This window comes from Phaenicophaeus curvirostris, chromosome 13 (assembly GCF_032191515.1).
Source record: "Phaenicophaeus curvirostris isolate KB17595 chromosome 13, BPBGC_Pcur_1.0, whole genome shotgun sequence".
Taxonomy (NCBI): Eukaryota; Metazoa; Chordata; class Aves; order Cuculiformes; family Cuculidae; genus Phaenicophaeus; species Phaenicophaeus curvirostris.
In genome coordinates this window covers 21,414,778-21,435,940 of record NC_091404.1, presented here as the reverse complement: position 1 = coordinate 21,435,940, position 21,163 = coordinate 21,414,778, and the positions used below count along the sequence as shown (strand labels likewise).

Genomic DNA, 21,163 nt, shown 5'->3' with positions numbered 1-21,163 from the left:
GGACACAGCATCAGTTTTAGTGCCTTGTACAGGAACAATGCGATAGAGGTGTGCAAATTTTATTGGTTTCCAGTGGGCAATTTCCTTCCTGCAGCAGCTCATACAACGATCAGCACAACCAAATCCCCTCAGTCACGCTCTCAGCTGAGCCATGCATGACACATCTTTCCTCTATGATATCCTGTAGCTCCGTTACAGGATCTTTGAACAGCAGTGTTGGAAACTAGAACTTAAAATAACATTCAAGATGTGCTGAGGAAGAGCTGTGTCTGCTAAGATGGGACAAAGACCAGAACATTAGAAACTTCAGATAAAGGAAAACATTCTGATGTTTCCTTGAGATTCTCAGAGAGTTCAAAGAAGCAGCAACAACCCCAAAACAACAATGTATTTAAGTCTGGATGAAACGCTGGCCTGCTGAAGGCAGCAGCAAAGCCTCCACAGACTTCAGCAGAGCCAATGAATCTCCATCAGCCTCTGATATCCCACCTTAGATGGTCATCTCTGTCTGGCAATGGAAGTGGCCTTATCCCAGGCTTCTCCCAGCTGTACACTGGGAAGATGGATCTGTCGGCATTGCTGCCTTGGACCGGGTTCCATGCAGTAACTTAGGAGTTACAGTCCCATGTGTTGCCTCCCCACGTCCTGAGGAACTTCAAACTCTGCCCAAAATGCAGTTCAGTACGACATGATAAATGGTTTAAATGTGTGTTTCATTAGGAAGGAGTTTTCTTAAAGCTCCCAGTGCTGCAGTGGTTGCTGTTGATTAAATAGACCAAGCGCTTCAGTCATTTCGTTGAGGTGCATGACCAGGCCACTCTGAAAATCTGGCTCCAATTTGTAAGAGAAGGAAAAGATGTGAGTGATTCTTCAGAGGTGACAAGGATGAATGTGGGCAAGAGAAGAATAACATTTCAAGAGATTGTAACCATTCCAGAAAAATTACCTAAGACACCAGCTTAGACCTGTATTTAAAGCAAGATTTGTTTCAAAGCATGTGAACAAAGGCATTTGAAATCCACATGCTGCTTTCTGTGCAAGGATGCTGCTGGCTGCTGAGCAACCCGGTGCTTGCCTGATCCTGCCACATGCCTGGAACTGATCAAACCCACCTTCTCCTCAGCGCTTTCTTCCTGAGAGATAGTGATCCTCAGTCAGTTCCCCCTGTCGCTGGGACAAGGCATGCAGGGTGACTGATGGCCGGAGCAGGATCCTCTCATTAATCCATGCTGTCAGCCTGATCAAAACCTGCTGAAGGCAGTGGCAAGGGGCCAGGCCATCCCTTCCCCAGGAGCACACGAGGTTTGGGCTTTCTTGGGTAAAAGCAGTGGGAGTGCCGGACATCAAGGAGAGCTACAGGGGAGCGCTAAGCAGCTTGTGGTCCCAAATCAGAAGGGTGCAACACATGGAGCAATGAGAGATGCAAGGTGTTCTTACCTTTCAGAGATAAAATAGATGAAAATTGATGAACATGAAAGCAAGTTCTGCACCCATGTCCAAAGACAAATTTTAAAGGCTCTTCGCCCACCCACAGGAACTCACACGTCTGTCTGACAAGACCAGGCAAGTTTAGCAGCCCAAGATTGACACAAATGGGCAAAATATTTCACATTTTAAGAAATATTCTACTTCTGTGTAGCACTAGGCAGTCTAAGAATAACAGAGTCAATCACATACTCAGGGTAAGCTGTGGGTGGTAGAAGTAAGGAAACCTGGTTTGCTCCAGACTGCTGCGTCGCTCCCATCGGCAGGTGAGGTCCCTGGGGCTGCCTGCTCTACCAGCCCCTGAGCACCCAGCACCCAACCTCACAACGGTTCCCTCAGCAACAGCACCCAGAAGAGGTACAAAGAAGAGCTCTCTCTCATCCACTTGTGTTTCTTTCCCCCAAATTGCACGGCTTCATTGCCACTGATGAGGAGGCTGAGGGGAGACCTCATTGCTCTGAAAGGAAGTTGGGGTGAGTCTGGTGCTGGTCTCTTCTCTCCCAGGTAATAAGTGATATGATGAGGGGAAATGGCCTCAAGTTGCACCAGGGAAGGTTTAGATTGGATATTAGGGAAAATTTCTTTACTGACAGAGTGGTGAAGCCCTGGCAGAGGCTGCCCAGGGCAGTGGGAGAGTCCCTGACCCTGGAGGGGTTCAAACACTGTGTGGCCGTGGCACCTGGGTTCGGCTGGCACGGTGGGTTTGGGCTGATGGTTGGACTGGATAAGCTTAGAGGTCTTTTCCAACCTTAATGACTCTATGATTCCAAGGTGGGGAAGTGCCATCGGGCAATCAGGCTGCCTCTGACCCACGCAGGGCATGGGGTGCCACTTGTGCTACGGATTCTTTTTCAGTATTGGCCATTATTTTAAATGCACCACAAGAACAATTCTTATTTTTCCCTTGCAGGCTGATGGGGTTGGAAAGGACTTCATTATTTCAACTTTTATAGGACAGGTCTGCTGCTGTACCATGGGCTAGTTAATATCCTCATAGCTGGGATCACACAAAAGGAGTGCAATCAAGATAACACCGTACGCAGCCGGCTAATGGATTAGGTTTGCAGCTTGCCTCAAATGAGTGGAAGCAAACCTGTTGAACTGTGTGCTATCAGCCTTATTTTACTGGAGATTAATGGCAAAAATGATTAATTCTGCTCCTGGCAAGCTACACGGGAGTGCGATAACATTTGAGCTCTCAATGGCTGTGGGTTGGTGTTCTTAAAGATCACCTGGAGCTGATTTTTTTTTTCAGGAAACAAAGCAAAGGAACAACTGCTAATTTTGTGTCTAGAGAAAAAGTTTCTAATGCATGTCCCCTATCTATCTCAAATGTGTGATTTGCTGCAGCTCTAAACCCTCACAAGCGGTATTCTGATTTTATCAGGAAAGGTGTTTTTTTTGACATCTGATGTATTTGACAGGGGTTTGTAAATAATCGTCTTGGTACTGATCCAACAAAGCACTTTGGTGGATGCTTAACGTTAAGTGCATGAGTATTTCCTAGATGTCAGCGGGACCGTTTACGTGCTGGAAGGTGCAGATGTGTTGCGGTGTTTTGCTGGGTCGGGGCTCTCCAGCCTCTCCCCCTGCCCCTGCTCAGATCTTGTTCTGCCAGGGATGAAGGCAGGCAAAGTGCCCGATCAATAATGCAGAACGCAATCTCCCCACTCCCCTCCTGTTTTCAGGGCCCCTGTGCTGGGCTGATCGCAGAGTGCGTGTTCCAGCCCCGCTGGCTGCCCCAGGGAGCTGCTTCCACAGCCCGGCCATCCCGGTTCCCCACCTGCCCCCCAGGAGAAGAAGCGGGGCACGGAGGGGACAGCAAAGGTGGTTCTGTGAAAGAACGTGGGAATCCCCATCCCGTTCCTCCTGGGGATGAGATCTCAGCACTGACGGGCTGATGCCAATTTGAAATTCCTCCTGGCAACTCAGTGATTCAGAGTATTAATAAGCTGTAAATGTTAATGAAATGAACATATTCATTAGAATTGCTTCTTCCCCCCTCCCCTTTTTTAATAATATTTTTTCAGCAGCTTCAGCTGCTCCAGTGAAAGGCAAAGCACTGCCTGTGGCCAGGAGAAGGAGCCCACCTGGAGCGCCCGTGGGTGGGCACGGGGGAAGCTGGCACCAGGCTGTGGTGCCTCTGTTCCTAATTTCTCCATTGTCTTCAGCTGGACCCTCTGCCCTCCCTTCAAACCCGCACCCAGCCTGCTGCCTGTGCTCAGGTCTGGTCAATCACACACAGCAGAGGCTGAAGAGGGTTGAATCTTTTCTTTTGAACTGCTAGGGTAGGAACAGGGAGGAATGGGTATGAATTAGTTCTTCAGCCCCATCCTGAACCAGGTTTCCCCTGCAGAACCACAGAACCTTGTTTTAAAGCAGTTGCATTCTTGAACCAGTGCACAGTAATTCTCCTCAGCCAAAGAGCTCTCTGCATTCCAGCAGCACCATCAGTTCCACTGGGAAGGTGTTGGCTTGGGGGATGAATCCTGAGCACGGCAAGTGAATACGCAAGGAAGACCAGGACGGAGCTTCCATACAGGAGGACGCACAGCGAATGCCCATCTCACCTTCTCTGCATTATTTTCTGCTATGGCAAATCGCCAAACTACAGCAAAATCCTCCGACAGAAGGTAAGAAGTTTCCCCTCGCTCTGTAAGGCCCTAGTCCCATGGAGCATGGAGGACACGCACTGAGTTTTAAGCACAGAGGCCTTATAGACTTGAACATGAAAATTCTTTTGCCTAAGTTAACAGCACACGAGTACTATTTGCTGTACCAGGGCTTAAGTGGTTTGAAATGAGCTGACCAGTGTAATTTTCAGTTCCTGAAATCTCTATGATAAAATCTAGGATATTCAGAAAGAACGATGCTTTCAGTGCTGCGGCTGAAATGGAAATGTTACAGACAAGGGCTGAATGAATTTCTTGCAGTTAGCTTAAAAGCAGAAGTTCTGAAAGCATTTCTGTGTGCTGTGGACAGGTATAACCAGCTTGCTGAGATGTGTGACTTCAGACTAGAAAGAAACTGAAAATTGTGTGCAATAAAATCTTCTGTCTGTAGTCAGAGTGGCAGAAGAAACTCTCTGATTTCCCATGCCAGCTGTGTGCAAGACTAATGAACCATCCTGGGTTTACTGTTTGTTGTCCCTCAGCACAGCCCGAGGAGTATTTATAGCTGCCACCCTATTGTATCGAAAGAGCATGGAACAATTTGAGCCCGGCTCTAACACACGGGGTCACACTGAACGGCCACGTGGGCAGCTCCTGGGAGAGAAATCCCCAGCGTAGGATGCTCGGACTACAACTCTCACCCACCTGGGTACCGACACTCTGCTGCCAACCATACTGGAGTGGTGGATGTCATAAACCAGGGGAAGACTAAGAAGGTAAAGATTTTCGGTTAATGCCATTAGAAAGGCATGACAAAGGATTTTATTACTGAAGCAACTGCAGCGTGGAGTTAGCTCTGGATAAGATGACATGGGTACATAGCAGAATGCCCCTTTGAACAGAGGCAGCCAGTCCCAGCTCTTGGCACACACCATTGTTCCTAGGCTGGTGTTTCTGGCAGCTCCTCATCGGTGTTTAATTCCACCTTTAAGACAATTAGCTCAGCCAGCTAAAGCAACGTGGAAGGAAAACGTATACAAAACCCACAAAGCTTGCGTCTCAGTTGCAAACTGCAGCTCACCAGGTCTCTGTGATCTCCTGGTGATCCATTGCCACTGCCACAGCCAGCAAGCAGGAACCAGGCTCCTGCAAGAAACCCAATGTTCCTCTCTTTCTCTTATCTTATCCTATCTTTCGGGGGATAAGTAACTGTATAATGTCTCCAGAGAGCAGTTCCATCCAGTTTAAAACTCCTGACATAATTCAGCCACTTGCCAGGGAAAGCATCCTGCAACAATTTCCTCCTTGGACTTTCAAGAGAAGGTGTGTGTTCCAGGTAAATAAAGCGAAGTCTCTGTGGAGGCATTTTCGCGGTCACACCACACAGGCGTAATGTGTAATTGGGTCTGATGGGCTTTTGTCTCCTGGGGGTAAGAATCTGCCTGCCTGCCCTCCCCGCTGATGGCAGCTCCCCTCCTCCCTCCCGCCTGCACCTCGACACCGACCGCGTGGTGCGGCTGAGGGACGCTGTGGTCAGAGCACAAAGGCACACAGGCAGTGGAACACAAAGCACGCCTTCGGGAACTGAGTTTTTGGTAAGGATTCTAAGTGGCAAATACTAAAAAGGGCTGGAAGAGTCAAGCTTTTAACTTTCTGAGCCTGTAGCTATTATTGAAACAATGTCCAAAGTCCCCCTCGATATCAGTACTGTAGAAACAGCTACGGAGGGATGCAGGAGATGTTTGTGTATCAGCCAGAGCAGTGTCACCAGCACAGTGAGGGAGTTGGTCTCACTGTCAGGAACAAGTTTTTCTGGCTAACAACATGTGTTTTGTTCTTAAGGCACCTTCCATGGGCAACTGAAGTCAGTCACTACGCTGTGGATACGGCTGAGGTTCTGAAGGATGGGGATGCAGTGTTAGCGTGAATACTGTCGTGTATCTGGTTTTAACACAATATTTTTTTTTCAATTTCAATGGTCCTCTTGAGGTCTGAAGCACTGTGTGAGAAATGGAAGGAGAGAAGTTGTTCACTTGGTTCTTTTCCTGGAGGCAGAGTGCTGGGAGGAGGAGGAAGGAAGGAGGCCCTTCCATGGAGAGGGTGTGGAAGAGATCGGGAGCGCTAAGGGGTTTCAGCAGGAGGGGGGAAACTAGCAAATCTGAGTTTCAGAACGTTCCAGCTGCTCCCCGACTCCACCCAGGGGCTCCGTAGTGCCCAAGGCTGACTGCGCACGGAACAACGGGGACGCTGGGAAGTGCACGGGGCATTTGGACAAAACATGCCTAAGAGCTCAGAATTAAATACAAATTTAATCCCTTCCATCTGTGCCTTAATGCACCAGCAGCGAAGGAAGCTGCAGGTGGGGTTCTGACCTAAGTGCCAGAGGCCAATTCTACCCTGGCTCAGCGAAGCGAAGGGACTGGCAGCCAGCCCGTCCCCACAGTGCCTCCTCTTTCTGGCTCCGAAAGACCTGTTGGGAACTGATGCTACACATAAAAAATTACATTTTCTAGATCTACACTTCGTTCCCACAGGATCTGCTCCTTTCGCCAACAGGTTCCAAACAAGAGCCACTTGCTGCTGGAAACCCAGGAGGCACCGAAAGAGAGAGCAGTGGCTGGCGAGGGGAGCAGCATCCTCGGGAAACAAAGGGACGAGTGACAAAAATGGCTGAGAAGCTACAGGGGCTCAGGCAGGAAGGACAGGAGCTCATTAGGTCCAAAGTTAATTAAAATTCCTCATGTGGCTCTTCATCATATCCAAAGGGTAAATATCTATTTTAACAGTGTGTGTCATAAACTAAAATACAAATAATTAGGTCTTGTGTGAGGGTCATTAGAAGGAAATCAGGGTTGTGTAATTAATAAAGCAGGAGCTTTCGGAACAGCGTATCTTTATCTGTACCTAACACAGAGCTGGGTTCAGAGTCGCAGAGGTTTTATGTCAAATTTCCATGTATTCACTTTGGGCAAACTTGCCGTGACTCGGACATCGGTGATAAGAAATGGGAAATGCAAAATTCTGCTCCGTTTCAGCGCAGCGCCGGCTACGCTGCCTGGCAGCCACGGAAATCCCAGGGCTGTCTCTGGGGCAAGTCTGACAGACCCAGCTGCAGGAGAAGCATATTGGGCTTTACCATTAAGTAAATTAAGTAACTGTGTGCTTCCATTTCCTTGGCTGTCTTTCCAATGCTCCTGGCTTCAGGGCAAGAAGAACGTGTTCCCTTTCTGTATTTTTACAGAGAAGCTGCTCCTAAGATCGTTGTAGCTGGAGTAATAAATACATGCAAGCCAATTCTTTTCATTTAAAAAACAGCAAAAAACACCCGTTTTATAAATGGGTTCCTTTAATAACTGTCTGTAACATGTGCAATTCGTGCAAGCGTACACAGTGCGCTGCGCTAACGCTCCTCATCCCAGACATCCGAGCACGCAAACCTTCACCCCTTTGCAGCTGAGCCCTCTGTGACCCCAGCCAGGGGCTTGGTTCCCTATCCTGCGCTCACCGCCCCGGTGAGTGGAACCGCTCGTGCTCAAGCCCGGCAGGTTGGGCTGGTAGAGGGTTAATCAATGACTGGTGTTTAATTCTCTATTTAGAGAGGAGAAACAAACCGAAACCCTTCGCTCTACCTTCTTCAGCAATTTTTTTTTTTTCAGATTTTTTTTGGCATTTACTACATCAAAAAACAGTGAGTGAATTATTTCTTTAATATAGTGATTATTTTTATTTGTGTGTTAAACATAAAATCTGCCAAAACATACAGGCAGAATTTTCACATCATTTTTGCAGTTAAAGAAAATGCTATCAAATTCTGAGTGTGTAAGAACTTTACTATTTAAATATAAAAATGTATTCTATTTGTTAAATAGCACTATCCATGTGTTGGATTGACTGCACAGGGTCCCTGTCTCCTTCCCAATTTCAGCAGCCACAGCCCACTGACAAGACAGGCACTGTCCTCTAACATGTGGAGGCTCATTCACCTCCTCATTTTTCGCTTCCTCATATTTCATTTGATAATTAAAACTACAGCTTAACTTGTGTTTGCAGAGGTTTTGCTAGGTCCCTTCATAAACAGCACCTCTTTTACTGTGTTAAAATACAGCGCTCAGAATTCAAGATGTAAACTGAGATTGTGGTTGATTTCTAAACTGTAGAAAGTGAGTTTATGGCAAGGATTTAACTCAGCTTTAATTAAACTAGCAAAAGAACTTCAAAACACTAAGGAAAATTATAGTTTAATATTTGTAAGAGTGTAACTGCAAGTAAAACACTTTGTTCATTAGCAGAACAGGTTTTTATTTGTCATCCAAATATAACGACTAAAATCCGTGGAGCATTTAAAAAACAGCATGTGCAGCCATACAGATGGTCTCCCAGAAAATCCATTAACGTTTATTAACTTTAAAAAGAAACGTGCAAATGCCAGGAAAATGAAGTGCTCACAAGATGCCTTTCAAGGAAGACAGGAGAGGAAAGGACAGAAAAGGAAAGGAGAGGAGAGGAAAGGAAAATGACCAGCTGCTTCAAATTTGCGAGTAGATCTAATCACAAAATTGCTTCTAAAATGATGCATCCTGACCACACAGACACTCGCTCAGGCTGAAGCACGGGCTGTAACGCTGCCATTCTGCAATCTGCCTTCACGGCCGTCCGCGAGAATCCTTGGGACTCTGGCTGCAAACTCCAGACTGTGGGGCAACTGGGTCCTCAGCGATGCCGCAGAGAGAGGAGACGCCTGGAGAGCGTGGCGAGCAGGGGACAAGCTCTGACCCCAGAGCCAGCGAGCGGGAGGACACACACAAAGGTCCAAGCGCACCGAGCCCCAGGCAGAAAAGGCTGCTGGAACATGAAAAGCCCAGCTCTTACCTGGGTCCTCCCCGTGCTGGTGTTCTCAGCGTGTACGGACCGAGGATGTTTCCTCCGTGGTGGGAACAGTGGGGCCGGTTGAAGTTCTTGATCGGCCTGTCAGGATCCTCGTGCCAGTACCCCGTGTTTTGTCTACAACACAACCCCCTCTGTTTCAGAGCGATGTGCTACAGCTCCGATCCCCAGCAGTACAGTCATTGCTGCTAATCATGAGGACTCTCCCCTTGATGTTTCCAGAGTCCATATGTTTTCCTCCAGATAATTCACAACTCTTAGAGGCTGAAAGGGCAAAGACACTGGAATTGTCATGCACTTGGCAGGTACCTGCATTGACTTGTGGCAGCAGCTAATTTTCCAGGCCACCAGGGTGGGGATTTGCATCATTTACAGAGGATACCAGAAAAAGATTCAGTTGTGAATCCTGGGTTTGTGCCTCTAGGATTTTGCCGTTGCTCCTGAAGTGCAGAGCAGCTCCACAGCAAAGCGAGGCTGTTGCTGTTGTGGAGGTGGTAGGAAGGGAGAGTCCCTGCACTCCTGTGTCTCCAAGGGGGAAAAAAAAAAGGTTCTTTGCCCCAAACTTAGAGAAAATCCAGGTAAGGCTTCATGCCACCTTTTTGAAAAGCGATGCACACAGTTTTATTTCTGCTGGAGATGCTGCTTTCACAAGCCTGCCCCACGGAAGGCATCTCCTCACGTGGGAACACGAAGAACAGTTTGTAATGTGGCTAACACTCAGACACACAAGCATCCTCCTTGCATCCCCCTTTGCATCTCTCTGAAACACCTCTCTGAGCCTCTTCCATCGTGTTCCCTTTCCTCATACCTGGAGGTGCAGCTCTGTGCTGCCTGGGCTGGGGCTTCTCCCGAAACGCAGCGAGGGAGCCCCCAGAGAGCATCAGCCAGCAGAAAGGGGCGACTCGCCACGCTGACTCTCCCCGAGACAACTCCACGCAGCCAACTCTCTGTGGGGACAGACCTACCAGCAAGGGATGGGGCTTGGGGCTCCCTCGTGGAGTTGTTGTCCTAGACCCTCAGCTGGGCCTGTGTCTGGGAGTGCAGGTGGGATTGCTGAGACCTACAGGCATTTAAATAGGCACTTTGTACGTATTTTACAGTATCTCCCTTTACTTTTACCTCAGGTTTTAGTTGTGCTTCTGTGTTATTTTAGCAGCTTAGCATTTCATCCATTCTGAATGCTTACGAGGTTTCTCCATGGATGCCCTTCCTCCCCAAGGGCCAGGAGGAGCTGGGTACGGTCCCATCCCACCCGCTGTGTCCCACTGGTGCCGAGGGCCACGGGCGGGCAGCGACGCGTCCCCTCCTTGTCCTCTCCAGCTGCTTTGCCGATAGGAGACAGGACTTGTTGGACACCAAGGAGGATACAGCCAAAGTTTGCTCAGCTATGCTAAGCTTTTTATTTATCTTCTATAGCTTGTAAAAATGCTTTTAAAAGGCTGGACCTGATTATGCTTTTTCCTGACTGGCTCCACTTCCCTGTTTGCAACAAGTTGCTCCTTTTTTCCCTTTATCTCCAAAGGGGCTGGAATTAATGGGATTGTTTTAACTCACTCTCTAACCAGTATGATTCCATTAGCAGACAGCCTGGGAATGGCACCTGCCAGATGCTTTAGGGCTGTCGTTACAGGACCATGGGAAGGACACGGGTCTGTTGGAGCGGGTCCAGAGGAGGCCACGGGGATGAGGAAAGGGCTGGAGCACCTCTATCGAGGATGGTCTGGGAAAGCTGGGGGTGATCCGCCTGGAGAGGAGAAGGCTGCGGGGAGACCTTAAAGCCACCTTCCAGCGCCGAAAGGGGAAAGCTGGGGAGGGGCTCTTGATCAGGGAGTGCAGGGATGGGACAAGCGGAACGGTTTTCAGCTGCAAGAGGAGAGATTGAGATGAGATTTTAGGGCGAAATATATTCCTGTGAGGGTGGGGAGCCCTGTCCCAGGCTGCCCAGAGCAGGGGCGGCTGCCCCATCCCTGGAGGGGCTCAAGGGCAGGTTGGATGGGGCTGGGAGCCCCTCATCCCGTGGGAGGTGCCCCTGCCCGTGGAGGTGGGGGGGCTGGCTGGGCGGGGAGCTCCCCGGCTCCCCGTGTCTCGGGCCGGCGGGGGCGCCCCGGGGTCCCGCCCCGCCCCGCCCCGCACGGCGCAGAAATCGCGGCGCGGGCGGCGCTGCGGCTGCGGGCTGAGTGCGCGCGGGGCGCCGAGCCGAGCCGGGATGCTGGCGGCGCGGTAGCCGCGATGGAGGTGCAGCTGGGCGCGGGGCGCCCCTTCCCGCGGGCGGCCGAGGGCGGGCTCCGCGGGGCGTTCCACAGCCTCTTCCAGAGCGTCTGCGAGGCGCTCCAGGCGCCGCCGCCGCCGCCCGAGCCCGCGGGGCCGCCGTTCCCGGGCGAGGCGCCGGGCGAGGCGCCCGAGGAGGCGCTGGGGGACAGCGCCCGGCAGCTCTGCCGCGCCGTGTCCGCCTCCATGGGGCTGGAGGCGCCCGAGCCGCCCGAGCCGCCGCGCCGAGACTGCCTCTTCGCCGCCGAGCCGCCCGCCCGCGTCAAGCTGGAGGGCGCGGGGCCGGCGCCGCCGGGATGGGGCAACCCGTGCCGCTTCGGGGCCGACGGCCCCGGCCCCGCGCCGCCCTGGGCCGCCGGCTTCCCGCAGGACGGGCCGTGCGGGCGCTGCCCCGCGGCCCCCGGCGAGCCCCCCGCCTGGGCGCCGCCCGCCGCCTGCGTCAAGAGCGAGTCGGGACCCTACGGAGACCCGCGGTGAGTCCCGTTCCCGGCGTCCCGCTGCCCGCTCTGCACGCCCCGCGTCCCGCCGGCACCCGCATCTTGCGCCCCGCGCCCCGCACCCGTCCTGCATCCCGCTCCCCGCCCTCGCCAGCGTCCCGCACCCCCTCCCCACCGGCACCCTGCAGCCCGCTCTGCGCGCTCCCCATTCTGTGTGCGCCGCCGCTTCTGCGTCCCGCACCCTCCTCCCCGCCAGCACCAGCTCCCTGCATCCCACTCCATGCACTCCGCGTCCCACCTGCACCCTGCACCCTGCTGGCGCTGGCATCCTGCATCCCGCATTCGATGTCCCGCAGCGGGTACTGGCCTCCCGCAGCCCGCTTCCCGCTCCCTGCCGGCACCAGCACCCCATTCCCTACCCCCTGCGCCTCGCTGGCACTGCCATCCCGCACCCTTCAGCCCCTCGCACCTGCCTCCCGCACCCTGCAGCCGCCCCGGCGGAGGCTGCCCACCTGCTTCCATCCCGATTGCCCCCAACTTGATCCACCTGTCTGCTGTCGGAGCCTTCCCTTTACCGAAATACTGTCACTTGTTGCTTCTAGGCAAGATTGTGCCACAAACACTGCGCTGAGCACCCAAAATTCTTCTCCGGTCCCTTGTGTGTTTATCTCATTTTGTTACGTGTCCGTTATCCTCCTTCTCCCGGCTGCCGTAAGGGTGCAGGAATAGGGATGCTGTGCTTGAAGCACAGACTGATCTTGAGATCGAGGTAGAATTCTCCCTGCACCTTGCTTGGCGTAAGCTGAACGGGCAGGAGTGAACTGTGTGGAGTGAGCTGGAACTGCTGGATGTACAGCCAGGGAGACGCTGCATGTGCTTCTGTGCTCTGCACAGGTAGAGGATGTGTTTTAAAGTGGAGATAGAAGAGTGTTTGGGAACATAACCAAGGAGGAAAGGTTTATGTGTTTGAGGAGAAGGATTTGATCAGAAGTGATTTTTCTGGAGAATCAACCCTCAAAACATGAGATAACTGTTCCCGTGGAGAGATGTAGAGAGATGCTGGGTGTACGGCACTGGCACCGCTCACCACGGCAAAGCGTGTTGCTGTGCGCAGGGTTTGCTGCGGCTGGCAGACGGGGGAGTGAGAGGGAGCGCAGAAGGGTTTGTGCTGGCTCAGAGGTGGCCCCAGCCCCAGCGGCGGGTCCAGCCACAGCCAGGGGTTGCATTGCTGGAGTCTCACACTCACAAGCTTACCCTGGGGTGCTGTATGTGGTGTGAGCGCTGACTGAAACGGAGCAGTGAGCCTTCCTCTTTGCTGTGCTTGTTTGGTCGTGTTAAAATTCTCACATCTTTCCTGAGCAGGGTGGTGATTGCCATGCACACCATAACTGATGTGGAGGTTACAAAGAATTTGCGGGCTTGGCAAAAAGGGGGTAAAAGTAAGGAAAGGTCAGAATGGATCCAGCTGTGAGTGTCAGCAGGAGTTGTACCTCCCCTGTGTGTCTTTCTTGGGAGAGTGGAGAGATACCTGCTGAAACCAGGGTGGTGTGAGCAGGGGTGAATTGAGGTGGAGAAGTTTCACTGTCCAAATCCTCTTGGTGGGTGCTGCAGGTTTTGGGTAGCGGAAGGCTCAGTCTGCTGTGAAGCCTGTGCAGTAGAACCCTTCGTGGACAGGGAATGCCGTGTTAAGGAAAACAAGTTTTGAGCTTTGGCGGTGGCAGCAGGCAAGGGTGAGGGCTGGACAGGGCAGCCTGTGGACCCAGCCTTGCCTTACAGATAAATGATGTCTCCCTTATCCCTGTGGGAAATGCTGTGTCCTCCTCTTCCCCACAGCTCTGTTCAGTGTGCTGTGGCTGTGTCCCCGCTTCCCCCGGCACAGCAGCTTGGAGAGTGCCTACGCTCCGCTGGCAGGGTTCTGTGGGGGGCAGTGAAGTCGGAGCTGGCACAGAGCACTTTTCAGTACCATTATCTTGTCTTTGAGCTCTGTTGCTTGTACGGCATTCCCTGACGGCTGCGGGTGAGCGGAGGGCTGGCAGTATCCGTTCCCCACTCTGTTTGGGGGCAATTTTAAAGCGTGGTGAGGAAAGCAGAATGTTCCTTGGTGGTCTGGTGAAAGCCGTATAGGTTAATTGCTGCCAGGTTTATGTTTCACCCTAGCGTGGTCTGCATTGCATCCACAGTGTGTTGCCTGTCCACTCCCATGGCTTTTAATTCTCTCCTGGATGTGGAACAGTGCTGGGTTCTGCTGCAGCAGGGCGAGTGCTGGTGGCTGTGGGGTGCGCGTGAGGTCCCAGGGCATCCACAGCTGGGAGGGAGAGTTGTGGGAGCAAGAATGCTCTGTAGTCAAATTCCCTCACCGAAGGATGCTCTGCTTCAGACCTACGCTCCCTGACAGCTTCTCATGCCAGGGTTGAGGTCCTGCCCCATGTGGCTTCACCCAGAGAGCATTACCCTCAGGAAACATCATCCCCATGTTCCCTTCGGGAGCGGTGCAGAGCCTTTCTGTGGGTTCCTGGCAGCTGGGCTGGCCGGAGCAGTGCTGTGCCTCGGCCTCTAGCACTGCCTCTCCAGAAGAACCCGGAGAGGGTGAAGTGTGTTGGTCCTGGTTCTTTCCACTTTGGTGAGGTCCTGCTCTGCGCTGGTGGAATCATGTCTCTTCCCTCCAGGAGGAGCCTCTCTCCAGACCCCAGCTCTGCCCTGGTGCAGTCCGGATCAGCCATGGGTGGGTGGTTTGTACATTAGAGACCGATCCCCCATGGGTGATATTAAAGCCTGAGCTGTTCCTTCATACATGGGGGAGGGGGGGATCGTTTCCCTTTTCCCATGGTGGGGATGGGCATCAGCCCCCAGTGCAGGACCATCTCCAGTGCCCAGTGCCTCCCACGGGGCTGCCACCGCATGTCAGGTCGGAGGACGGTGTTGCTGCCGATGGCGCCTGGCAGCACGGCTGCACTGGGTGCTGATCGTCCCCATGCTCCCAAAAGCTCCTGAGGGCATTGTGGCATAGCAGTGTCTGCAGGGGCCGTGCCGAGGAGCCCTGGATCCTCCATCGGGCTCATGGGCACTCGTGTTGAGAATGCGCTGCCGTGGTTGCCAGCGAGTCCCTGCAGCACAGCCAGCGATTCCTGGAAATCTCTGCCTCCATCCCCTGGTTTCAGATTATGGAAGGTGTGGGACTGTCTGGCAGGAATTACAGCAGAAACACTGTAGCGAGCCGGTGAATGTCCAATGCCATCCGCTGCCCCTCCGCAGGATGCACAACTCCCCTCGCCTCCGAGCCGAGGACCCTCCAAGGCCGAGCCTGGCTGCAGGCAGGAGACAACGGCTCCCTCTGTGTCGGGGCCGGGTGGCATCTTTGGGCTGCGAGCTCACGGAAGATAAACCTGCAGAGCAGATTTCTGATGTCAGTGCAAGTGAAAAAGACAGCGAAAGCTGGAGCTGATTGGAGTTGGAGCTTTGCGGGATGGGACGGGACAGTTCTCATAGTCAGCTCCTGAACTGCGAGGAAAACTGGGAGCATTGCCATTTCCTGCAGGAAGAAATTCCATCATTTCCTAAAATATTGGAAGTTGTTTTGGTCCTGTGGGAACATTTCGTTTTGGTACGATGAAAGCAGTTTCATTTCATGCAGTTAAAAATAACTTGAGAGAAGCAGCTCAGTTCTTTGTGTTGTGGTTTTGCCTTAGCCCTGAGCCCCACTCTTACTCTATCAATCGTGGATTTGGAACGATTTTCCTGATTTTCCGTCTCTACACTGGCAATTGTTCTCATCCCAGCGTGCCCTCGGTGTGCCCACCAGCAGCCGTGCCTGGGCTGCTGCAGCCGGCTGCTCGGTTTGGAATGGATACTTTCCCTCGTGATTGTAGGCTGAAATTACGAAGTTAAACAGAAAAGAAAAAGATCTTACTGTTTTATCATCTGTGGGACAGTTTTAATTTATCAAATCAGCATTTGCTGAAAGAAGACTATTCTGTGGGAGACTTTCCACTCCTTCTAGTAAAAAAACATTTGTTTCTCTGAGTGTCTCTGGTAGATCCCAAAAATCCCTGCAGGGGTTTTGTGACCGACAGTTAAACATTAGTGATAAAAACGGTGATTTATTCTGGAGACGGAGAAGCCAGTCTTCGATTCCGAGTACATCCCTTGTGCGAGAACAGCCCACGGCCAGTTTCCCCATCACTCACAGCTCTCAGGGTCCGCACCTACGCGAGCAGGGTGGCAGGAGCCCGGCTTGGGCTTCCAGTGGCCTCGGTTTCACCAGCTGCAGTTCCAGAGTGAAGAGCTTCCCTCTGGAGAGCTTTTTTGGGATCCAGGGATAGGAAATGGAGTCTGACTGTTAACGGCAATTGGTGGAAAAAGCTAATGACTATAAAAACAGTTGTTTTGTGCACTGGATATTTGTGCTGGGCAGCAGAAAGCATAAATTTTGCTTGGAGAAAGGAATATCTCCCTTGCAGGGAATGAAAGGAGTTAGTTAGCATGGGGGTAGGGTAGTTCAGTGGCTGCATCTGTGTGAATGAGCCTTGCTGGCTGTTGAGCTGGGGTGACCTCGTCCAGCCCTGACCGGGCATCTGAGGCGGAATGCCACGGAGCAGCCGGGCTCTGTTTGCTTTCCTGTGGTGGAAGAAAGCAGTTTGGTCCCCTTGGGGTTTTGACAGAGACAGGCTGGTGGCCCTGCTGTCCATAGTCGCTGTGGGTCACAGCCGGCTTTATCTCTTAGTAACTGTGGTGTGAGGAAGCTCGTTAAGATCAAAAGGAATTGGCCCGATTGTCATGGCAGAGACTTGGGATGGAGGTTCTTCATCCATCTTCGTATTTGTCGTATCTGCTGCTGCCCCTGCCTTCTTCACTCATCCGCCTGTGCCGGCTGTGCTGCTCATACATGTCAAACTGCAGCTCAGTCCTTCTTCCAGCACTGGGTGTGGGGCAGAGTGGAGGAGGAGCTGCCCTGGGAGAGCCCCGGAGCCCCGCATTGCTCAGGTGCTGAGCTGCAGTGGAGTTGGCAGTGCTGGGTTAAGGAGTGGTCTCGATGCTGTTAAAGGTCTTTCTCAACCTGAATGATGCTGTGATCCTGTGCTCGACTTCCCCGGGCAAGGTGGCTGCTGCAGCCTTGGCAGTTGTTGGAACATGGGTTTGCATTTTATTCTGCTTTAAAAATAACGACTTTAGCCCCAATTCTTCTCGTATTTTTAAGTGAAGTTGACGGTGTCCTCTCACAGTCATAAAGGTATCTCCGGTGACAGGGCTTTGTGCCTTGATGGCTCTGTTCTCCCAAAGCTCTTCCCAGCTGCGATCCCCTCAGCATCCAGGCAACACTCAAAGTGGGTCTGAGTTCCATTCTGTGCTGGGTCTGGGAGAGTCCTGCAGGAGCGTCCTCATGCTCTGGACTTTGCGCGGTCGATAGTCCCGTTGGCGTTAGCGGAGCCGAGTGCTGCCCTCAGGGATGTCTGACCCCATCCAGCTCCGGGACAGCGTTGGCACGGGCTGGGTTGTGGCAGTGCTGTGTCTCACCTCAGGAGATGGGGTGGGAGCCTGCGTGCTCCCCGGGTGTCGGGATGGGCAGGGAGGGCAGGCTCAGCGCCGGCTGCTCTCTTCCCTCTGCTTTTTCTCTGTTCAGTGTGATCTGAGCAGAGTCTGGGAGGAGCAGCCCGTGCTTCTCTGTGGTTTGGGACTCCTGGCCCCATCTAGGGAGGCCTTTTTAAACACTGAGAACAAAGTCAAATGCTGGCACATCCACAGAAGTGGCAGGCATGGTCTATTGGGTCATAGATGACAGGTTAAGTGATTTTCAGTAGTAGAAGTCATCTTAAAAATACAGCCCAGCTCTATGAGTATTTATAGCCGATGCCCTTTCCCCGGGCAGCGGGCACCCGTGCCCTGTGGCTGGAGTTAGATTCCACCCAGCTCCAGGCATCTCGGGTATCGGCGCAGGGAGAATGACAGCCTGAGCTCTCTGCAGGCCTGCTGGTCACGTCCCTGTGCAGTCAGTGGAGCCCCCTGTAATAAATAAACCACAGATCCCAAGTGAGCTGTGGTTTTGCTGGAGGGCCTGGGGTGTGGGGCTGCTGGGGGGCTGTGGAACCGTGGACCTCGCTGAGCTCCCTGAGAGTGCAGGCAGGGCAACTGCCGCTTCCAAAACCGTTCTGGGAGCAAAAGATCCCTCTTCAATCAGGCTTAGAAAGTCTGTGCAGAATGGCCGATGTTGGGACACCAGCAATGTTGGCACAGGGCATCCCCTGCTGTGGGAGTGAGGAGCGCGGCAGGGACCCGTCCTCTGAGCCAGCGGGGAGAGCAGCCAGGCACGCTGTCCCGTCTGGCACCGCGGAGAGTTGGACTGACTCCGTGCACACCTGGCCGTGCTGTGCAGAGCACGGAGAGCTGCATCAGGCCCCACGCCCTGCTTGCGCGTGGTGAACGGGCACAGTTGTGATGTTCCATAACTAGTGTGATGCCTGCAGGCAGGTCTTTGACAGGCGGTGCTTGGGGAGACAGCCCTGGCTGCTGACTGCCTGCTCTGGGGTGCCAGCACCGACTGCTGAGTGCGGGGATAAGCTCTCGACAGAGTCGGGGTTGGATGTGCTGGCCATCTGGCTGAGGATGGATGGATGTATGCTGGGTGGCTGCAGGCTGGTGGTACCCTCGTACCCTCCTCCTCTGCACTGGTGTGCTCCTTCTGGGGCTAGAAACTGGGGCTGACTGCAGCCAGCGGCTTTGGGAAAAGCCTTGAGGGGTAAATCCTGCCTTACACCGCATCGTCATCCGTGCTGCCAGTCCAGCATCCTGACAGGTATTCCTGAAATGGCTACTGCCAGGAGAAATCCCCAGAAGTGCTGGGGGGGGAAGGCTGCAAGTCTCCTAAAATACACTTTATAGAGCAACCAGGATATGTTCTGTTCCCCAGACAAGATGGGAAAAGCCTGGGCTCTGCTTCCACTCCCCCGTGTTCTCCCAGGTCAGGGAAGGCCTGAGAAGGTTGCTTCCCACTGTCTTTCACTGGATGATCCATTGCTTCTTTTCCTGGTGCTTTCTCACCAGTCCTGCTGCAGTTTGGCTGCTGTTACATATTTTATCTGCCTTTGCTTCTCTGCTGGTTAGAAATGGCCGGAAAAATGCTTTGACCTTGGCCCTTGTGCTGAGAACAGAGTCCAGGCATGGGATTTTCATATCAGTGGTTTCCTAGTGAAGGCTCCTGCCTCCTCCCTGTCCCGTGTCCAGGGTGGGCGGCAGCAGCGCCTGTGTGATTCCTGGCGTGCCTGTGGACGGTTTGGTTGGGCTGTTGGGCAGCTCCTCTGTCCTCTTGTAAAAAAGAGAGAAGGAGGAGAGTAATTTGTGCGTGGAGCAGGTTAAATGCTTTCATCTGCATCGCAATTAAGTGCATTAACTGGAAAAGTTGTGGCACTCAGGGACATGGTTTAGTGGTGGAGTTGGCAGTGTTGGGTTTACGGTTGGACTCGGTGATCTTAAAGGTCTTTTCCAACCTAAATTATTCTGTGAAAGTGAAGTACTGTGTCCAAATCTTGCTTGGATGATCTGCTTTTTTTCCTTGGATCATGTGTCTCCACATCTGTGGGCATGGGTCTTCTTCTGCCTGTGGACACAACGCATGGGTTTTATGTGTGTGTTCTCTTCTCATCTGATGACATCTCCATCCCTTGCCCCATATGTGGGGGAGATGTGGAGAACTGGGTGCTTTGCACCATGCTGTCCATGGGAAGCGGTGCCTGGGGCTCTGCAGCCTCTGCGTGGGGATGTTGTGGGGGCTGCCATAAGCCCAGCACCTCTTCTTGCCTCTGCTCAGGCACAAAGCTGAGAACGGACCCTCCAGGTCGCCCCCATCCTGTCTGGAAATGCCGTCTCCGTTCAGCAGGGCAGGTCTGGGTGGCACGTGTCCAGCTTGAGTCCGAAGCCTGGAGCTGTGGATCCTGCAGGGACCGTGTTCTGGCTCGGCTGGCTCCAGACTGTATCCCTGTGTGTCACTTCGGAACGTGTAAGGTCATCCCAGTCAGCCCAGCCTGTTCATACAGGGGTAGTTTTCTGGCTTTCAGTTATTTGCTTTGGGTTTGTGTCCTCTGTGGTCAGGCAGTCTTTCCCTGTCAATATGACCTTCCACTTGCAAAGAAATCCATTATTTCTCAGTCTGCTCCTAAGTCCCCAGGAACATCTTTAAATGGTTAGAAAAATATTAGCAGCATGGGGATCTTTTTTCCCTTTCTTGTTTACAGCGGAGCCTGTGCCAAGTGCTGGTCCTTGGTTCCTGGCCATTTGTGGGGGTGGTTTGCGCGGGGAACGGAGCGGGGCAGTGCCAAGAGCCTGTGGGATGGAGCATCCATCCTGCCATGGTGGAGCTGAGGGGCTCGAAACAGCAGTTCCCCCTTTGTCCTGCTCACCCTCTGTTCTGCTGCATTGGTGCTTAAACCTTGGAATTATGGCCAGAGCTGGGATGGTTGCCTGAGTGCCCCTGGGATGCGGTGGCAGCCTGAGCTCCACAGGGTAGGGGCTGGTCCCTCTCGGTGCCCGTTCACAGTTAACGGAGGGGGCTTGTGTGTCCTGTGGGCATCCCCTGGGATCAGCGGTGATCAGCTTGCTCCTGGCCAGCAGGCAGAGCCGTGCCTTTGCGACCAAAGGAGAGGACTGGGCTCTGCACCCTCGCACCCTCCAGCTTCCCAAGAGTGGTGGTCAGAGTGGGTGCTCGGCTGCTTCGGCGGCTTTGTCCCAAGATGCTTGTCTTGCTGCTCACTAAGAGAGAATTGAGAGAGCGCTTTCAAGGCTAGCAGGCCTAAAGTTAGCTGTGGCATCTGTGTTTTGGTTTGCAGACGGGCTTAAAGGAAGATGATTTCTGGCTGCTGTCATTCCTAGGTTGCCTGGAAGACCGAAGCAGTGGTGGAGCAGATGGGTGCTGGATGTGTAAACGGTTGTGAAAGCACCCAGGCTCTGGCAGGACAGGGTGCTCAGCAGGGCTGGCGCCTGCAGGTGCCGGTGTCCGGCTGCAGCCCCCTAAACAGCAATTCTAGCTGTGCGTGTTCTGCCCCTACAAGAGTGGACTGGCACCGAGGCACTGTTTGATGCCCCGATGCCCTGGTACCCGTGCAGCTGAGCAGAGGTGCCTGGTCCTGCGGCACCAGCAGCCGTGGGCAGTGTGGCCACCAGGCAGCTGCCAGGAAGGAAGGGCAGAGAGCAGGACCTGGCTGGATGTTAGCTGTTTGCTGTGGGATGCTGAGGAATTTGCCTCTGTGTTGCCTTGGTTGCTGAGGTCGGGCTAGGAGTGCCAAGACAACCATAAATACGTGAAACCTTCATTATAATTGGTGTGCTTACTCTGTGAGTCGACTCTGGGCATGGTCTGCTTTGAGGGCAGGGGGAGATGATGCCATTGCATGCGTTGTCTCCTCTGGAAAACCAGGGGTTTGCCAGCAAAGCTGAAGAGAAATATTGCAGAATCAGCTTATACCCCTATCCAGACATAATAAGGAAAAGCAT

The 21,163-nt window shown here is 53.0% G+C and overlaps 1 protein-coding gene across 1 annotated transcript in view; it reads left to right on the top strand.

Moving 5' to 3' along the window:
* Positions 1-11,204: 11,204 nt before the first annotated feature.
* The window catches only part of AR (androgen receptor), a 40,747-nt gene continuing 30,788 nt past the window's right edge, over positions 11,205-21,163 (top strand). The window contains exon 1 of the mRNA XM_069867353.1: positions 11,205-11,722. Within this exon, the coding sequence (XP_069723454.1) occupies positions 11,211-11,722 (512 nt within the window). The 5' untranslated portion in view covers positions 11,205-11,210. The remainder of the gene's footprint in view (positions 11,723-21,163) is intronic.